The sequence below is a fragment of the Haemaphysalis longicornis genome, unplaced genomic scaffold (assembly GCF_048455015.1).
Source record: "Haemaphysalis longicornis isolate Haplotype H1 unplaced genomic scaffold, Haemaphysalis longicornis Haplotype H1 scaffold_2, whole genome shotgun sequence".
Taxonomy (NCBI): Eukaryota; Metazoa; Arthropoda; class Arachnida; order Ixodida; family Ixodidae; genus Haemaphysalis; species Haemaphysalis longicornis.
Genome location: NW_027526295.1, coordinates 117,732,805 through 117,748,480, shown reverse-complemented (window position 1 = coordinate 117,748,480; position 15,676 = coordinate 117,732,805). Strand labels below are relative to the sequence as shown.

Sequence of the window (15,676 nt, the reverse complement as noted above, 5' to 3'; positions counted from 1 at the left end):
AATGAAGCAACGGGTACAAATATTGAATTACGGTTTGCGGAGAGTATTCGTGTTGTGAAATAGTGTTAACCTATATACCTTCTTCCTTTTCCGCTACCTGACCACTTGCGTGATACACTAACCTTTATATAAAGCAATAATGCTTGGTTGGCATCAAATCTTACCCAGGCATTTCCTGCGTTTGTGAAGTAAGTATTGGAATAAACATTGGTTCGAAAAACAAATCACCCAGTTTGTATTCCGCATCGGTGGATTTAAATTCGATCGATATATCATGTAAACATTTATTTCAAAACTGAAATCGATGCCGGAAATGTGGTTTACTACCATGATAATTCCAGGCTTCACGTCAAACCGGAAAAGTTCATGTTTGCAAGCAAAGAATAGGTCCGAAGACATTTTCCTTGCTTTTGATGCCTCCACTGGATCTGAAAAAAAACCCAAATATTTGAAGAATTCCTTCTGGTCTACCTCGTGGAGATAAATTGTGGGCTTGCTTGAGTAAAAGAGACAATGTAGTTGCTATGTAATTTGCTCATACGGGCTCTTTATGTCTTTATTTGCCCAAGTATTCGTTACAGCACACAAAAGAACAAATTTAAGACCGAACGTCGGGTTCTCTAAAGTGCAAAAGGCTTGCGAAAATTTTGTAACTCAGTTTTCGTGTTTAGTAAGGGAGTATGAACGGCGGATTATAAAATCAATAAGCATTTTACGTCTTCCAGAATTGTGGCAGCATGAGACATTGCAGTGCTTAACGACGCTCTGAGATTTACTCGCCACATGCAGCGTATTTCTCTATCGTTGCCATTCCTTTTGCTTGTCTCTACCCTCCCCATAGAAGGGTTTTGCACCACCATGCAGCGCATAGCAGGGGATGTGTTCTTTGTGATGTGCCCATCATAACATTAAGAGAGCAGACAACTAGAAGAAGGCAATTAACGCAGAAAAATCTTTACAACCCGTTTATACCTTTCCCTTGGACACATAGCATTATTGTTGCCTCTGAACAGTGGAAACTAAGTTTTGTTTGTTGGGTACTGCTGACTTGATTCAAGGCTTTACATTAGGTGGGCAATGCACATATAACAAAACAACAGAAAAAAAGATGTAGATGAAATAGGAGTACCTACGCACAAATACAGTAAGTTTAGGTGTTATGAAGCTTCCAAAAAGAAAAAGAAGATGCACTAACTGGGAAATAATATTTATCAACGGTGAACATGTTAATGCCAGAAAAGCCCAACAAAGAAAACCATCAGTAAAATAATGGTAAAATGAGCCCATGCGTTCACTATTTTCTGGCGGTGTGAGTTAGTCTATCGTGGAACGGATGGTACGATGTGTATAATTATGAAGACTAGGAATTTCTTTCGGTGCAACAATTATAATATTGTTTATATCGCCACTAACGGTAACTTTCAGGTTTTATTACCTTTCCGATTGTAACAGAGATATGGTGAAGTGGACCTGCTGAAAGGGTCGAAATAAACCTCTGAGCATTTCTTTCAGGCTTTCTAGATCTAAGCAGGTGGCTGCAGTGTGAGGTACCGTATAACCTACTCATATCTAGCAAGTGGTGTACCGTGCGTTTTAAAAACTAGTAGTTTTGTACTGTTCGCTGATCCGCAAAGAATTACCTAGGTGGAGCATTGGCGTTGCCTTTTCGTACAACGTTCGTTTCATACGAGATCAAAGGGGATTATGTTTGGATTCTTATGACGGAAACCGGGCTCAGGGCAACGAGTGCCAAAAAAAGTTTTTATAATTGTGAAGTGTTAGTAAATACAAATCGGTTCTGTAAAAATAAACTGAAAATGAAATAATAACAGGTGTAATGGGCCAGGTTTTCCAGATGTATAGGTAACGAGATGGAAAAACTTGATGGCGCTGAGAAAGTAAAAAGTGCGCTCACGGGACGTAAGGGGGTCAAATAGGCCCTGGCACTTCCTGCAGGTACCCCTACGGCGTGCCTCACGGTTTGTAGCTGCGCAACACCATCCAAGAGCTCATAAGGCCCAACTAACGGCTCAGTAAGTAAGATTCGGAGCAAGACCCCATGGGTAGAAAAACGCTAGCTAAGCTTGGGTGCACGGCGCTGCACATCACGGAAAACGCAGTGGACATCTTACCCGAACTAAGATCCATAAATCTTGTCTGTGGACTACCGCGGAATATGTCCCCTCAACATCATCAGGGAAGACGCATAGCAAGAGCTACTGCTTTCGAAAAACAGCATGGGGACCAAAACCACGTTGTCTATACAGACGCGGCGGAATACGCAAGGTACGAAGTAAGATTGGCGGCCGTTAACCCTGGAACCGACCTTATTTATACTCATACGCTTCGGTCGTTTAACAACCAGCAGGCTGAAGACCACAGTAATTATTCCGGCTGTCAAGCTGCCTAACAAGCATACCAATCCGGTAGGATTTCAAGACAAACGCTTCGGTGTCTCCTTTCACTAACCCCACAAAAGCCAGGTCAGAACCATTTGGACCCCGGCGCACTGTGCTCTTCGCGGCAACGAGACGCCACACTTCCGGGCCCGAGAACTTGTACACCGGGCACCGCAAGAAGAGTCGGTGCGAACCTGGCAACCACTCCTCACATACGCCGACATCACCCAGTATTACCGAGTGGCGAGACAACTCTATCTACCAGTTTCCGATCAGGCCATGAAAAAACAGGAACTCATCCTGAGACAACTGTAGATTAATACGCAACCATATGTAACAAGACTACACGCCGCCCATCCTACTCTTTATGATCCTCTATGTAGTTATTGCCAAGCCCCAGACACACTCAATCATATTGTCTGGGAATGCCACCTAAACACAAATCTTCCCCCATCCCCAACCCCTCACGCGAACAGCGGGAGAGTGCGCTGGCCAGCTCCTGCTGCGAAACGCAGCTTTTGCTAGCGGAAAGGGCTAAGACAGCCGGCTGTACCAACAGTGTCTTGGACTGAAGACCCCGACCACAAATACGTTCACTTCAACTGTGAATAAAGTATCTTTCTTTCTCTCTCTCTCTCCCACCTAAAGGTAGCGATTGGTGCAGTGAAACATGTCGCCTGAATAGTTATGACAAGTGTTTGCGCCGTGTTGTGTCTAGGGCCTTGCGATGATTGACGTTGCAGATCACTCGTAGGCCGGCTCCACGCAAGCTAGACAGAGGTCTTGATCCAGTAAGCAAGTCGGAGTGGGTTTATAAGTGCGTGGCCTATCCGTAATCTGGCGAAGGCGACGTCTGTGTATATGTTACGCGTGTCGGTGGTGTATGGTCCGAAGTATGATTTTATTGCGTGCAAGTGTTTTTCTTTTTGTGTACTCCACGCTGTTTACCATGTTTTGAGAAGGTGCTGCCATAGGTGTGGCTCGAGTTGGGTGTAGGGTATTGTTATGTACGCTGTATCCGTGTGTGCGGCAGTCACGGCCATTTGATCTGCGGCCGAATTTTCTGCGGTCCCAGAGTTGCCTCGTACCCGACATATAATCACTTTCAAATGATTTGTAGCATACACTGACAATCAAGTCTTAAATACGTAACTAGGTTAGTGACGATAATTTTTGGAACGTTTTTCGGATGATAATGCACATACGACGCTGAATGAATCTATGTAAACGATTTAATTTGTAACGTTATGTTATCACAGTGACCTGCAACAAAAAATTTCCATACGCTTACACTGTGAGAATGTTCGTATTTACGTGCATGAATGCACAGACATTAAAATTGGCTTCGTCCGGAGTCCAAGACCCCGCGTTGAATTTTTCTGAAGGATGACTAAAAAAGTCTGCAGCCTGGTAGTTCTGCTTCAGACACAGAAAATGTCGAAAAATAGCAATTTCTGGTACCCTGCTTTTGTAGTTGCGTAAAAGACTCGTCACATACTACAGGGCAAAATTGTCATGGGCCAATAAATTAAAGTTAGATGTTTGGAATGACTCTTAAAAGAGACCAACACTTCTGAAGCTTACGCTCGCACCATCCTTGAGAAATGCACAGCAAGGAATGGGCGATATAAAGAGAATGTGGATACGGATGTTCATTAATTCCATGTGTACAAAGGTGGTGAGTCAGTGATGAAGTTTTAATGCCACATTGCAAGTCACCATACTTTTCTGGTAACCTAGGCACCATTTGTCATACTGAACGTACAGACTTTGTACCGGTCTAGTGCGGAAAGCACCAGACGCAAGCCGCAGACCGAAGTGCTGCACCGGGTCGAGCATTTTTAGGCTGTTTCCATTGCTCAACCACTATACAACACTTCCGTAGTCAAACAAAAGAAAAGCCGCAGAAGAAGGTTTTGTTCGGCACCACAGGAGTTATTTCCCATGAGTTTAAGTATTTTCAATGCTTTCACGCACTTTTGTTTAAGTAGCATAATGTGCCGGGTGAATGTAATTTCCTCGGCAAGAACTATGTTCACAAACTTGTGTTACCATTTGAATAGAATCACCAAACCTTTGATACTGAGGTCTCAATCTGCTCGCATCGAGACCTTGTGCTGTACGTGTGCCGCATTTTCCCTGTGGAATATGCAGCACACGTACGTTTTTCCTGGGTTCAGCTGCAAGCGCTTCTTGTAAGCCCAGCCAGCGAGTTTCCTCACACCAAGCTGGACTTTGCATTCACATATTAACATGTTACATGGTTTAATGAACGTTTGGACAGCGTCCACATATATAGAATAATATACTGAGGGCGGCAACGCATTACCAAGCGAGTTTTGGTTCCCTGTGAACAACGTGAGCTGAGTACCTCCTTAAGGCACTGTAGTTTTTTTCGCGTGAACACTTTAAAGCTTCTGAACGAACCCTTACACGAAAACTTTGCTTTTACGTCTAGCTACCTAGCGTATTTAGCATGTTCCCAGACAACTCGAAAGACTTCAGATCGTAAGAACGCGTAACGCCACGCGGTGTTGTACGCCTTGTCAAGGTCAAAAAACAAAATTACGCACAATTGTTTTTTGGGCAAAGGCATCGCTCATGCCCGATTCTAGAGCGGGGGGTTGATCGATAGTAGATCGCTCCACTGTACAGTCCGCCTGGCATCTCCCGAAAAGGCCATTGTACTCCAAAGCTATGCAAGCATCCTGATTATCAGCTTCTCGAGAAGCTTGCGCAGGCAGTTTTGCACTGCAATGGGACGATAACTAATAGGCGAACAGGGGTGTTTCCCTCAGTTATGAGAGGCACTATTACGGCCTCCCTCCAGGACCTTGGTAGGTTCCCCGAAAGCCATATCTTATTCTACAAGTGTAGGTATATTTCAACAGTGTCTTAGTGCAGGTGTTATGCATTAGTGTATGCAATCTTGTCTTCATCTAGAGCTGAAGGTTCAAGTGTGCGCAGAGCATACACCAGCTGACAAATCATAAACGATGAATTGTAAGAATTGTGCGACTTATTGTTTTCGCACAGGGAGTTCTTTTCAGCAGAGATTTAGTGTTTATTGAAACTGTTTCTGTAGTGTGAACGTCTTCAAACTGTTTTGCAAATGTGTTAGCGTCTTTTTTATTTATGCACCCTGTTTGATGACCAGGCGAAGGCTACTTGTCTGTTGTCCTTTGGATTTACGTATTTTTGTTCATTCCTCGCATGTCTGTGTATGCGTTTCTGGATGTCTATGCGTTTTTGGTGCTTTTGCTCTTTTGAATGACACAAGGTTATCGGGCGCGCGATATTGACCAAGGACACCCCACGCCTTGTTCTGGGCCTCTCGCGCCAGCCTACAGTTCTCATTGCAACACGTCCTCCTTTTGTTGCGGATAGCGTATGGAGAAATGGAGAAGGAATTTTTTTCAGTGGCATCAACGATGTGCGCCATGACGAGTTCGGCTGCCTCCTCCACGTGCAGGTGTGTATTGGATGTATATTGCACTTGAGATGTCTGTGTGAAGTTGCTTTACTCGAGCCGCTGCGGAATCTCTATTCGAAATCGCGGACCACTATTTCAACACTTATTTTCCGGTGCCTTTCACGTTCAAGCACGCGCACATAAGCGGTTGCCGGCTTATTAGTACCCGTGCGGAGAGAGGAGGGAGGAAGAGAGGTGGGATGGCATGCACGCGAAGTTATCGGTTTCTACTGCTAACTGAGGACATGTCTGTTAAAGCTTGTTTAGAGACTCTAATATCCGTCGTTCTGGCGGGACGTTCACGCGTGGGCGTCAAACAGCCCAATGTGACATGTAAGGTGTCTGCACTGGTGGAGCGGAATTTGTTGCGTGTTACGACGACATGAAGATGCCTACGACGCGGGTGGGAAACCGATAGCCCCATGTTTGTTCCCAAGAATATAGTTCGAGTACTTTCAAATTTCTTGTTTGTGTCGCTCCTGTCTCTCCCCGTTTTTCGTGCACTTTGAAGTTCTCACAGTTCATTCAGCTAAATGGCTAGAAAGTACGCTCAATCGCAAATTACAAACAAACGTGGTTTGTTTCGCGTACGCCGTCGACTGCGTCCATTTTCGCAGGTCATCAATCTTCGCAGAATAGAAGAGATATAATTTTTTTTCTACCTTACTTGGAGATTGGCGGCCAGGGGGCCAACATAGTCGAACACGGCGTCTTTCGGCTCCCGTTTTAAGCTCTTCCAAACACAATCTACCGCTTCTGGCCATTCATTGACTACACCACTGGGCTCCTTACATCACCGGGAACCTGCGGACACCCCGTCTGGACTTCTCACTCACCAGGCAGCTCGGCAACGGGACCTTCTCAACCGACCACGCCGGCCCCACTGTTAGGCATTGCACCAGGCCTAGTAAGTGCGGTCGCCATCCTCCTAAGCCGGCGCAGCGCGGCCACCTACGCCTCTCTCCTGCCACGTCGACCGCACCAGGTGCGCTCAGCTGTCCCCAATAATGCCTCAGGAAGACGCGGGTACCTCGCACAACGCTGCCTCTAACACGACGCCCCTGGTAACGCCATTCAGCCAACGGAAATTCCTTCCATGGATTGCGAAGTAGACACCTCGCACAACTACGCCGCACGTGCACCAATGGACACCACCAACTCGGACGCCCCCGGCAACGCCACTCAACCAAGTGACCACACTTCCATCAGTTACGACGCTCTCAGCGGGCGCACTATTCACAGCCCATGGTTAGAGGCTGTGGCCTCTCGCAAATCTAAACACCGCAACGACAAGCTGGAAAGAACTCCAGAGACTGCCAAACCCACCCCCACCAGGCCCCTCATACCTCCGCCCAGAATTACATCTACCGACTACGTCACTGTTTTCCGGCCGCAAAAAGAGCACAGGGTTCAAGACCTCTCAAATCACGACATATCGCAAGGCCTCTCCCTAGCCAGTGTAATCCAAGAGAAGCAATTTCGCGCTCTCATCACATTGCAAGTACAACCTCAACAAAACTTGTTTGTCGTTGGCACACCAGACCCGTATGTCGCCGACAGGCTCGCGCAACTGACAAGCATCCCGCTCTGAACAACACAGATGTAAGTCACTGCGTACATGAAGCCACCCCCAGGGACGTCATGGGGGTGATACACGGCCTCCCCGACGACATCACTCCTGAGAAGCTTTTGGACTACTTAGATACACACCACCCATACCTGATTCATGCACGCATTATGGGCCGCTCCAAATCGGCACTCCTCACATTCAATGGCACCCTTGTTGCTTATTACGCGAAATTCAACTGCGAACTGATCCGATGTCGCCCATTTCGGCGTGTCATTCAAGCGTGCAAACAATGTGGTGAGATGGGCCATCGGCTAGACTTCTGCCCTCATCCACAACGACAACTGTGCACGAATTGTTATACTTCAGATCCAGCTGCGGACCCCACCTGCCAGCCTCAGTGCAAATTGTGCAGCGCGCCCCATATCACTGCAAGTAAGGACTGTCCGAAACGACACCTTCCTGCCGCTCCTAAGCGCCGCCAAGATGCAGCCACTCCAAACTCGAAGCACAGCCCCCTCGACTTTCAAGAGGCCTTTCCCACCCTGCCGCCCTCCAAACAAGAAGGCCACCGCCACAAGCACCCCAGCCAGACATCCAACCGGTAAGCAGGTAAGCCAAAGTTTTTCACTCTCCTGCTCCATCCATTCCCCACTTCCCACCACCTTCCTCCCCGTTAACGTTCGCTCAAGTCATTACATACATACAACAGAAAACCAACCAGCTCCTCCAGCAGCTCTCTGACATCATCAAGCAAATCCAAAACCTTGCGCCGAAACCCCCGCCCCCTTCCCCACCACCATCCATCGACCTGCAAAGAATGCTCGCAAACATGGAATAGAAACTCTCTCAAACTGTCAAACAAATCACAGAATCACACAAAGCAATGATTCCCCCGCTATGCGAAGGACTCCAGTCTCTCACTGACAGACAGGACAAGCTAGAACTAGCATTCCGAAGCATCTCAGAATCACTTCACTCCTCCTATACCCCCAAGAAATCCAAGCATCACCCGTAATATGACTAAACTGCCAGACGACCGACTTTCGATACTACAATGGAACTGTCGCTCCTACAACCACAAGAGATCTCAGCTAACACTTCACCTCTCCTTATCTTACTCGGATGTCATAGCGATGCAAGAAACAGACACTCCTCACCCTACTCTTCATGGATACCACACCTACACGCAAGACAGCCTTCATTGGACCGCAGTACTGGTGCACAGCTCCCTTCCTGCCCAGGCTTATTCGCTCGATCAGGACATCCCCAAAACGTTTGTCGAGGTGCTGCCCCGCCAACCACTCCACCCGAGCACGTGCATCCTAAACATATATAGCCCTCCATGACAGAACTTCCACGCGATCAAGGAACTTCTCCACCTTGCCACTCGCATCTCGCAACGTGATTCCCTCCTCGTCCTAGGGGACTTCAACGCCCCTCACCCTGCTTGGGGTTACTCACGGTCCACAAAAAAAAAGGTTCAGCCTTAATCCGAGCCACGCACAACCACGACCTTGTGTTACAAAATGGCCTTTGTATATCCACTAGAATCGGCAACACCGTCACTCATGACACCATTCCGGACCTCACATGGTCCCGGAATTGCCCTCATACCGACTGGACCTGTCACTCGGAAACCATCAGCAGCGATCATTATATCATCACCATGCAGCTACCGGTGCACAAGAAACCGCTCAGAAGAGGTACTGACAAACTAACAGACTGGCCTTCCTTCAGAAAGGACGCCGAGGCCCTTCCACCCTTTATGGATGATCTCAATGCCTGGACGGAGGCACTCGAACAAAAATTGAACCGCTACACTCATGAAGTGACAGTTACCGACGATCAACCAGCAGTTGACGGCCACCTGCTACGTATCTGGGAGGCACGCCGCAACCTCACTAAACGCTGGAAGCATCAGCGCCACAATAAAACACTCAGGAAACGCATTGCCCTCCTCTCTATCCAAGCGAAGGAATATGTCTACACGCTTCATCGGTAGAACTGGTTCTCGCTATGCTACCAACTCCAAGGCACGCTAAGCTCTAAACGTACCTGGCACCTACTTCTCCATCTACTTGACAGCACCGCCTCCCGTACCCAGAGTAACCACCAGATACAGAGGCTTATACCAAACAGTTCTCTTCACCCGAGAGATTTGCTGCGTGCAGGTCAGACGAACCTCTTCGGCATGCCCGCAACCTACCTCTCTCCCCCCACCAATACTTACACCGGAACTTCCTACCCTGCACTCGATGTCCCGTTCACAATGGAAGAATTACAGGCCATATTAACTAATCTGAAACGTAACACCACACCAGGCAAAGATCGCATTACAAATCGCCTCCTTCGTAACCTCGACATCCTTGACCTCGACTCCCTCTTGCAACTGATCAACACTCACTGGACGAAGGGCGCCCTTCAAGAGCACTGGCGGCATTGGAAATCAATTTAATCCCAAAACCCCACAAACCTGTTTCGCTGACATTACTACGTCCGATAGCTCTTACCTCATGCATTGGCAAACTGTTCGAGCGTCTTGTACATCCCCGCCTCACCGACTACCTCAAAGAAAAGCATTTATACCCACTGACAATGTTTGGTTTTCGCGCCAAACTGTGAAAGCAGTACATTCTTTTACAACTTAAGGAGCAGGTGCTAGACCATTTCAGCCGCACCACGCCTCGCACTATACATGTGCTGGACGCAAAAGGCGCATTTGACGTTACTCACCAAGCGATTCTAGACAACCTCAACGCCACCCAGTGCGAGTGTCGCACCTTCAACTACGTTGCAGCGTTTCTCCGAGAGCGCACGGCTACTATCAAGCTCGGAAGTCTAACCTCGGCCATCATCAGAACACCCCCTAAAGGCACACCGCAAGGATCTGTAATATCCCCCCTACTTTTCAATATCGTATTACTTGAACTACCTACTCTTCTGATCAAAATACCCAACCTGCAGCATGCCATATACGACGACGACATTACTTTCTGGACTACGTCTGGTTCCAGTGGAGGACTGCAAGACGCCCTCCAAAAAGGTGTAGACACCACCGTCAACTACCTGCGTCCCAGGGTCCTGTCCTGTGAACCTGCCAAATCAGCCCTTCTCACCCTGTGGCCCCGATCACGTGGCCGCCCTCCTCCTCCCACACCTGATCCCGAAGTGTGTCGATTCAAGGCGAACTTATCCCCTCGGTGACCACCCTCCGCGTCCTCGGCGTCCCCTTCCATCGGGATGGCACGGGTACGGCGCTCCTTCCGCAACTCCAGACATCCATTACTATCCTAACTCATCTTATCCGCAGAATCCGCAGCCGACATCACGGCCTCACCGAATGGGAAATTTCTCGTCTGGTCCAAGCTCTCCTGATCAGCAAAATCAGCTATGCCACACCGTACCTCAATCTTCGACCACAAGAAACCGCAAAAATTGAAGCCCTCATTCGTAAAGCATAAAAAACAGCTCTTGGCCTCCCCATTTACACCTCTACGGACAAACTGCTCAAGCTTGGCATACACAACGTCCTTGGCGAGCTTGTCGAGGCTCAGAGAAACTTCCAACTTCAACGCCTCAGCTTCACGCCAACTGGCCATTCCGTTCTCCGCACGCTCGGCATCCCTACACCGCTAAATCAACACCGACCACAACGCCTCCCAACTGCCATCAAGCACCGTATCCACGTATCCCCCATACCGCGCGAATGCATCCCACCTTCAACCGAGACCGTCGGGAAGCGCGGGTCCGCTATCTCATGAGGAAGCTAGCGGATGACCCCCAGGTCCATTACACTGACGTCGCCTATGACTCCTGCGCTCGACGCACAACTTTGGTTACCCTAAATCCCGCTGACCAAATCTCCACGGCAGCCACCACGCACACCAACAAAATGCAGACGCCAGAAGCTCTCGCAATGGCCTTCGCAGCCACCACCCACGCCAAGCATCCGCACATCACTGTAGTCTCCGACCCCAGGAAATTCCACTCCTCCAGCGTCTACCTGACGAGACCACCATTACGATCGTCTGGACTCCGGACACTCCAGCCTTGGGGGGAATGAAGTGGCCCACGCCGCCGCCCGAGCTCTGCACTTCCGGGCATTCTTCACCGATGGTCAAGTGATCCCATAACCCCGCACGAACGACCACGACCTCCTACAAATTCCTCTTGATAACACGTACAATGCCCTTCTGTCCCACTACACCCTTACCCGCCGAGTCTACCCCCCTCCACACCACTCCCTAACCAACCAGCAAGCCATAATCTATCGTCGCCTTCATACCGGTACGTTTTACAACCACGTCATCCTCCACCAGATCGCACCCACTATCTACTCCCGTCAATGCCAACACTGCGACACCTCACTCACCACATTCCACCTCGTATACTCCTGTCCCCACTCCCCTAACCCACCCACGTTCTCTACCTCGGAGCAGTGGGAGACTGAGCTGATCAGCCCGGACCCGGCCCGCCAGAGGGCCTTGGTTTCTCGGGGCATTGAGTCGGCCCGGTCAAGAGGCATCCTGTACTAGGGACGCTTCACCACCACCCTTTTCCCTCTTCCTTTTGCTCCAATAAACGTTTACTACTAATACTACTACTACTACTACCTTACTTGAAAGCGTTGTATTTACGCTCGCTTTCCTGACATCTGCTGTGCAAATTTTTTTATATCTGTTCCCAGCGTTCGAATAAAATTACTCGACACCGATAGATTTATGGGTATAACTTGCAGCAATTTTCCAGCCTGGTAGTTTTATCGCGAGTGTAGAAATTTAATTATTACTACCTTACATTTAAAATTGTATGATTAAGGGTCTATCTCACCGAAAATCGTTCCGCGTCGGCAGCTTGGACTGTAAACGAAAAATCCCATAGCATTTTTTTGAGGCACCCAATAAAACCGGCCGGCACTGGAGGAAAAAAATGCAACCACACCTTGGAGTTTATTTGGGATATAAACAGTGACCAGTATTTCAGACGTTTGAAAGTGTTCAGTCAATTTCTCGGACTTCTTTCGATCGCGATTCAAAAGATACCAAAAACTGAAACAACGGTGCTGCGATTTTGTTTTTCTGAAGCCTCGCACAAGCGTTAGATGCGAATCGGCAGCGGATCTCGCGTATACAGCGTCGACAGCAGACACGCTTGCTGCACCATCCTGCGAGTGGAATGGAGGAAAGAAATCAGCCGTGGTCGCCACGGTGGCTGTTTAGTCGCTTATGGTCCATTGTGGTGATCGCATCGGCGCTTGAAATATTGGCACGGCAATCTTGACAACCGGATAAAAAGATGGAAGCGTTTTTTGAAGCCTCTGGGTAAATAAAGTAATGCTTTTTGCGTGAATTTGTATTTTCGTAATTCCCGTTGTTCCGCACGCAATCTCGGCCCCATAACGATTCTAAAAACCGGCCGGTGAATGTATATCACTACGCCGAAAAAGAAACCGTACATAATTGAATGCCGCTACTGGCGATCAGCTCAGCTGACATGTCCAAAGAAGCCATCTTGGTACAGTTGGGATTTTGTATCCGTAACTGTTGCGGAACATCACAGATTGAGCGTGCAGTTGTGAGTTCGCTGGCCTGGTGCTTGGCCTCCGTAGGTATCGTAGGTTCACGGCTAATCGTTTGTTGGAAATATTGGACACCAAATGCCTCGGGCGTCCTAGGTGAGCTGAGCCCAAGCACCTGCCGTAAAAACAGGCACAGTTTCATTGATATTCATTGCTGGCAGGTGACCTCAACTGAGGGCATCCCTGTTCACTTGGCCTCCTAAAGTGGTGACCGTAAGGTATAAAGTGTGGTTGAAGGTGCGGATAATAGGCACACGGAGAGATGACGGCTGTTTGCACGCGATTGGTTGATTTCTGGATGATCGCAGATGTTGATGATGGTATCCCTGCAGGTGTCATCGTATGCGCCATGCTATAGAAGCGTACTTGCTTTAAGGGCAGGAACGGAGCTTCGTTGCTGCGGGTAGCCAGCTGTTCTTCCTATCAGAAGTTTACAAATACACAAACTTTTGGCCCCTACCTAAAATTGGTTTCTCAATATAAGCTCTTCGATTCCCGCTCTATATAATCTAATAAAAACGTCACTCGACGCACCTATCCCTCCCTTCAGTGATCAGAAACAGTTCTCCTAAAAACTTGCTTTTACAAACAAAAATATCTTCCTGATTATAGATAATGATTTGTTAGCGTCAGCAGAGAATAAGCTCAATCCAGTGTTCGCAAAAATAATAAACGGTGAAATTCCCGCAGAACCACGCAGCCACCACTGGCTTTAAGTTTTGTGAACGAAGTTATATTTGTTGTCGGTGAAGAAAATCGACACAAAGCGATGCGGTTCCGCAACTCCAACTAACTGTCCTTACCAGATAAAACTGTTTAAAAAACGTCATACAAATTTTTCTAAATAACTCACTCAATTTCTCGTAGCAGTAATTCATTGGGGGCGTATCAAAAGGAACCGGCTTCTTCTCTGCAAGTATACTACTCGCGAAGATGAGCAAGAGTAGTGCCTTCATTTTGACGCTGTTGTCATGCCCAAAGCTGCCTTGAGTAAGGTTGAAATTATATATAGGCAAATTAGGCATCACTGTGACTTTTTTTTTTTTTTTTGTCCAGAAATGAAAAAAAGGTACCTTTACGGCTTTGCACATTAGAAAGAGTTCGGGAAATACTTCATTTTGGAGTCCGACAGACAACGCATTTTTATGTGAGACATTAAAGTGTCATGAAGCGTCTGTCTAAACACGCGCACCCATTTCATATGGAGCTAAACGCTTAAACAGCGTTTGATTCGCTTCATACATCTATGTCTCGCTTTCAGGGCCGCCCAGATATTTCCGCGTGCTCTGAATAACATCCCTTTCAAAAGAACTGCGAATTGGTCGAGTCGGTGAATATTCATCAACGGTAAGCGAAAAAAAAAACAGATACACCATAGTGGAAGAAAAAGCATTCCGATAAAAAATTTTCAAATTTGGCAAAATGCAGTATAGAACATACCATGAGCAAAAAATAGGTTGCATATCCCCTTCTTCTCTTGCAAATGACATCGAAGCACGACCCCGTTTCTAAGTTCTTTCCGCGCACCATCTCCTGCTCTTTTCTTGTTCCACCACTAACACATCGCCCTCTCGCTCTTCTCATTCCCCTCGCCATCACCATATCTCCGCCTTCCTTTACCGCATTTAGGGAAATTTGACACCTCAATAACCCTGTCCTCCTTTCAGGCTCCTTTCCCACTTCCCCACTCTTTTCTTTTTTCTCTGAAATAGCGTCTTCCCTCACGCTTCATTGCTTTTTGCCTCTCTATCGTCAAATTAATTTCGCTTTCGTGCACCTCTTGCAACTTCGGGAAAAACTCTACCTTCTAAACTCTCCAACCCGTGAAATCCTTATTATTTCTACCCTAAATGTTACACCATCCTCCACGTCATGTCCCGCCAACTTTTCTTTCCCCTCGTATACCACCGGTCCTGACCTTTCTATGTTCCTATCATGACTGCAAAAGAGCAAGAGGACGCCGAAGGTGGATGCGGACCGGCACATGTCCGGTGATTCTAAAGTACCGCGTTGTACTGAATCCCGCAACTTCGGCCACAAAGCTACACATGTCACCCGACGGACTATTCGTTGACAGTTCCGCCGAAGGCAATGCGCAAATTCTCTCGTCGTGGACCTCACGGAATAGAGAGAACTTGCGGTTGGAGAGAGCACCAATTTGGTTACGATAGCCGAACGGACCAAAGGGGCGCCTAAGGGAGCGCTAGTTAAAAGTTCGCAGCAAAGAGTTGGTGACAACCTGCCTATGTTTTCTAATAACCCGGCAGCTGACACGGACGACCCAAGTCAGAATAAAATAACAGATTTTTGGAATGGTAAAAAGACGGGGTCACGAAAGCCGCCGCCCCCCCCCCTTCCCAGTGGTAAAATACCCTCAAGCGAACTGCCGGCCGTCGTTCAAGCTTCCAGCCGAAGACGACCCTGTCCGCATGTGCGTACGACCAGGGGCACGCTGGCCCCGGTGAAGCTGTTGGAATGCCTCCAATTTTTTGTACAGACGTCTACTGCACTTTGAGAAACATTTTTGAGACCTTTCCATGTGACGACATGTATGCAACTTAATGCGAAAAAAACTGAAAAGGGGCGCACGTAATTGCCCAAAAACGTTTTTGTCTTGTTTGAAGAGGAGTCTCTTCGGCTTGCAAAATGTTTAAATT

At 47.8% G+C, this 15,676-nt stretch overlaps 1 protein-coding gene across 2 annotated transcripts in view; it reads right to left on the bottom strand.

Annotated features, from left to right (window-relative positions):
- Nucleotides 1-13,989, bottom strand: part of LOC144167329 (uncharacterized) — a 40,591-nt gene extending 26,602 nt beyond the window's left edge. For both annotated transcript variants that reach the window (XM_077696622.1, XM_077696623.1), the window contains exons 1-2: nt 13,873-13,989; nt 328-428 (exon numbers count right to left, since the gene is read on the bottom strand). In XM_077696622.1, coding sequence (XP_077552748.1) covers nt 328-428; nt 13,873-13,975 — 204 coding nt within the window. In that variant the 5' untranslated portion in view covers nt 13,976-13,989. The remainder of the gene's footprint in view (nt 1-327; nt 429-13,872) is intronic.
- Between the last annotated feature and the right edge of the window lie 1,687 nt (nt 13,990-15,676).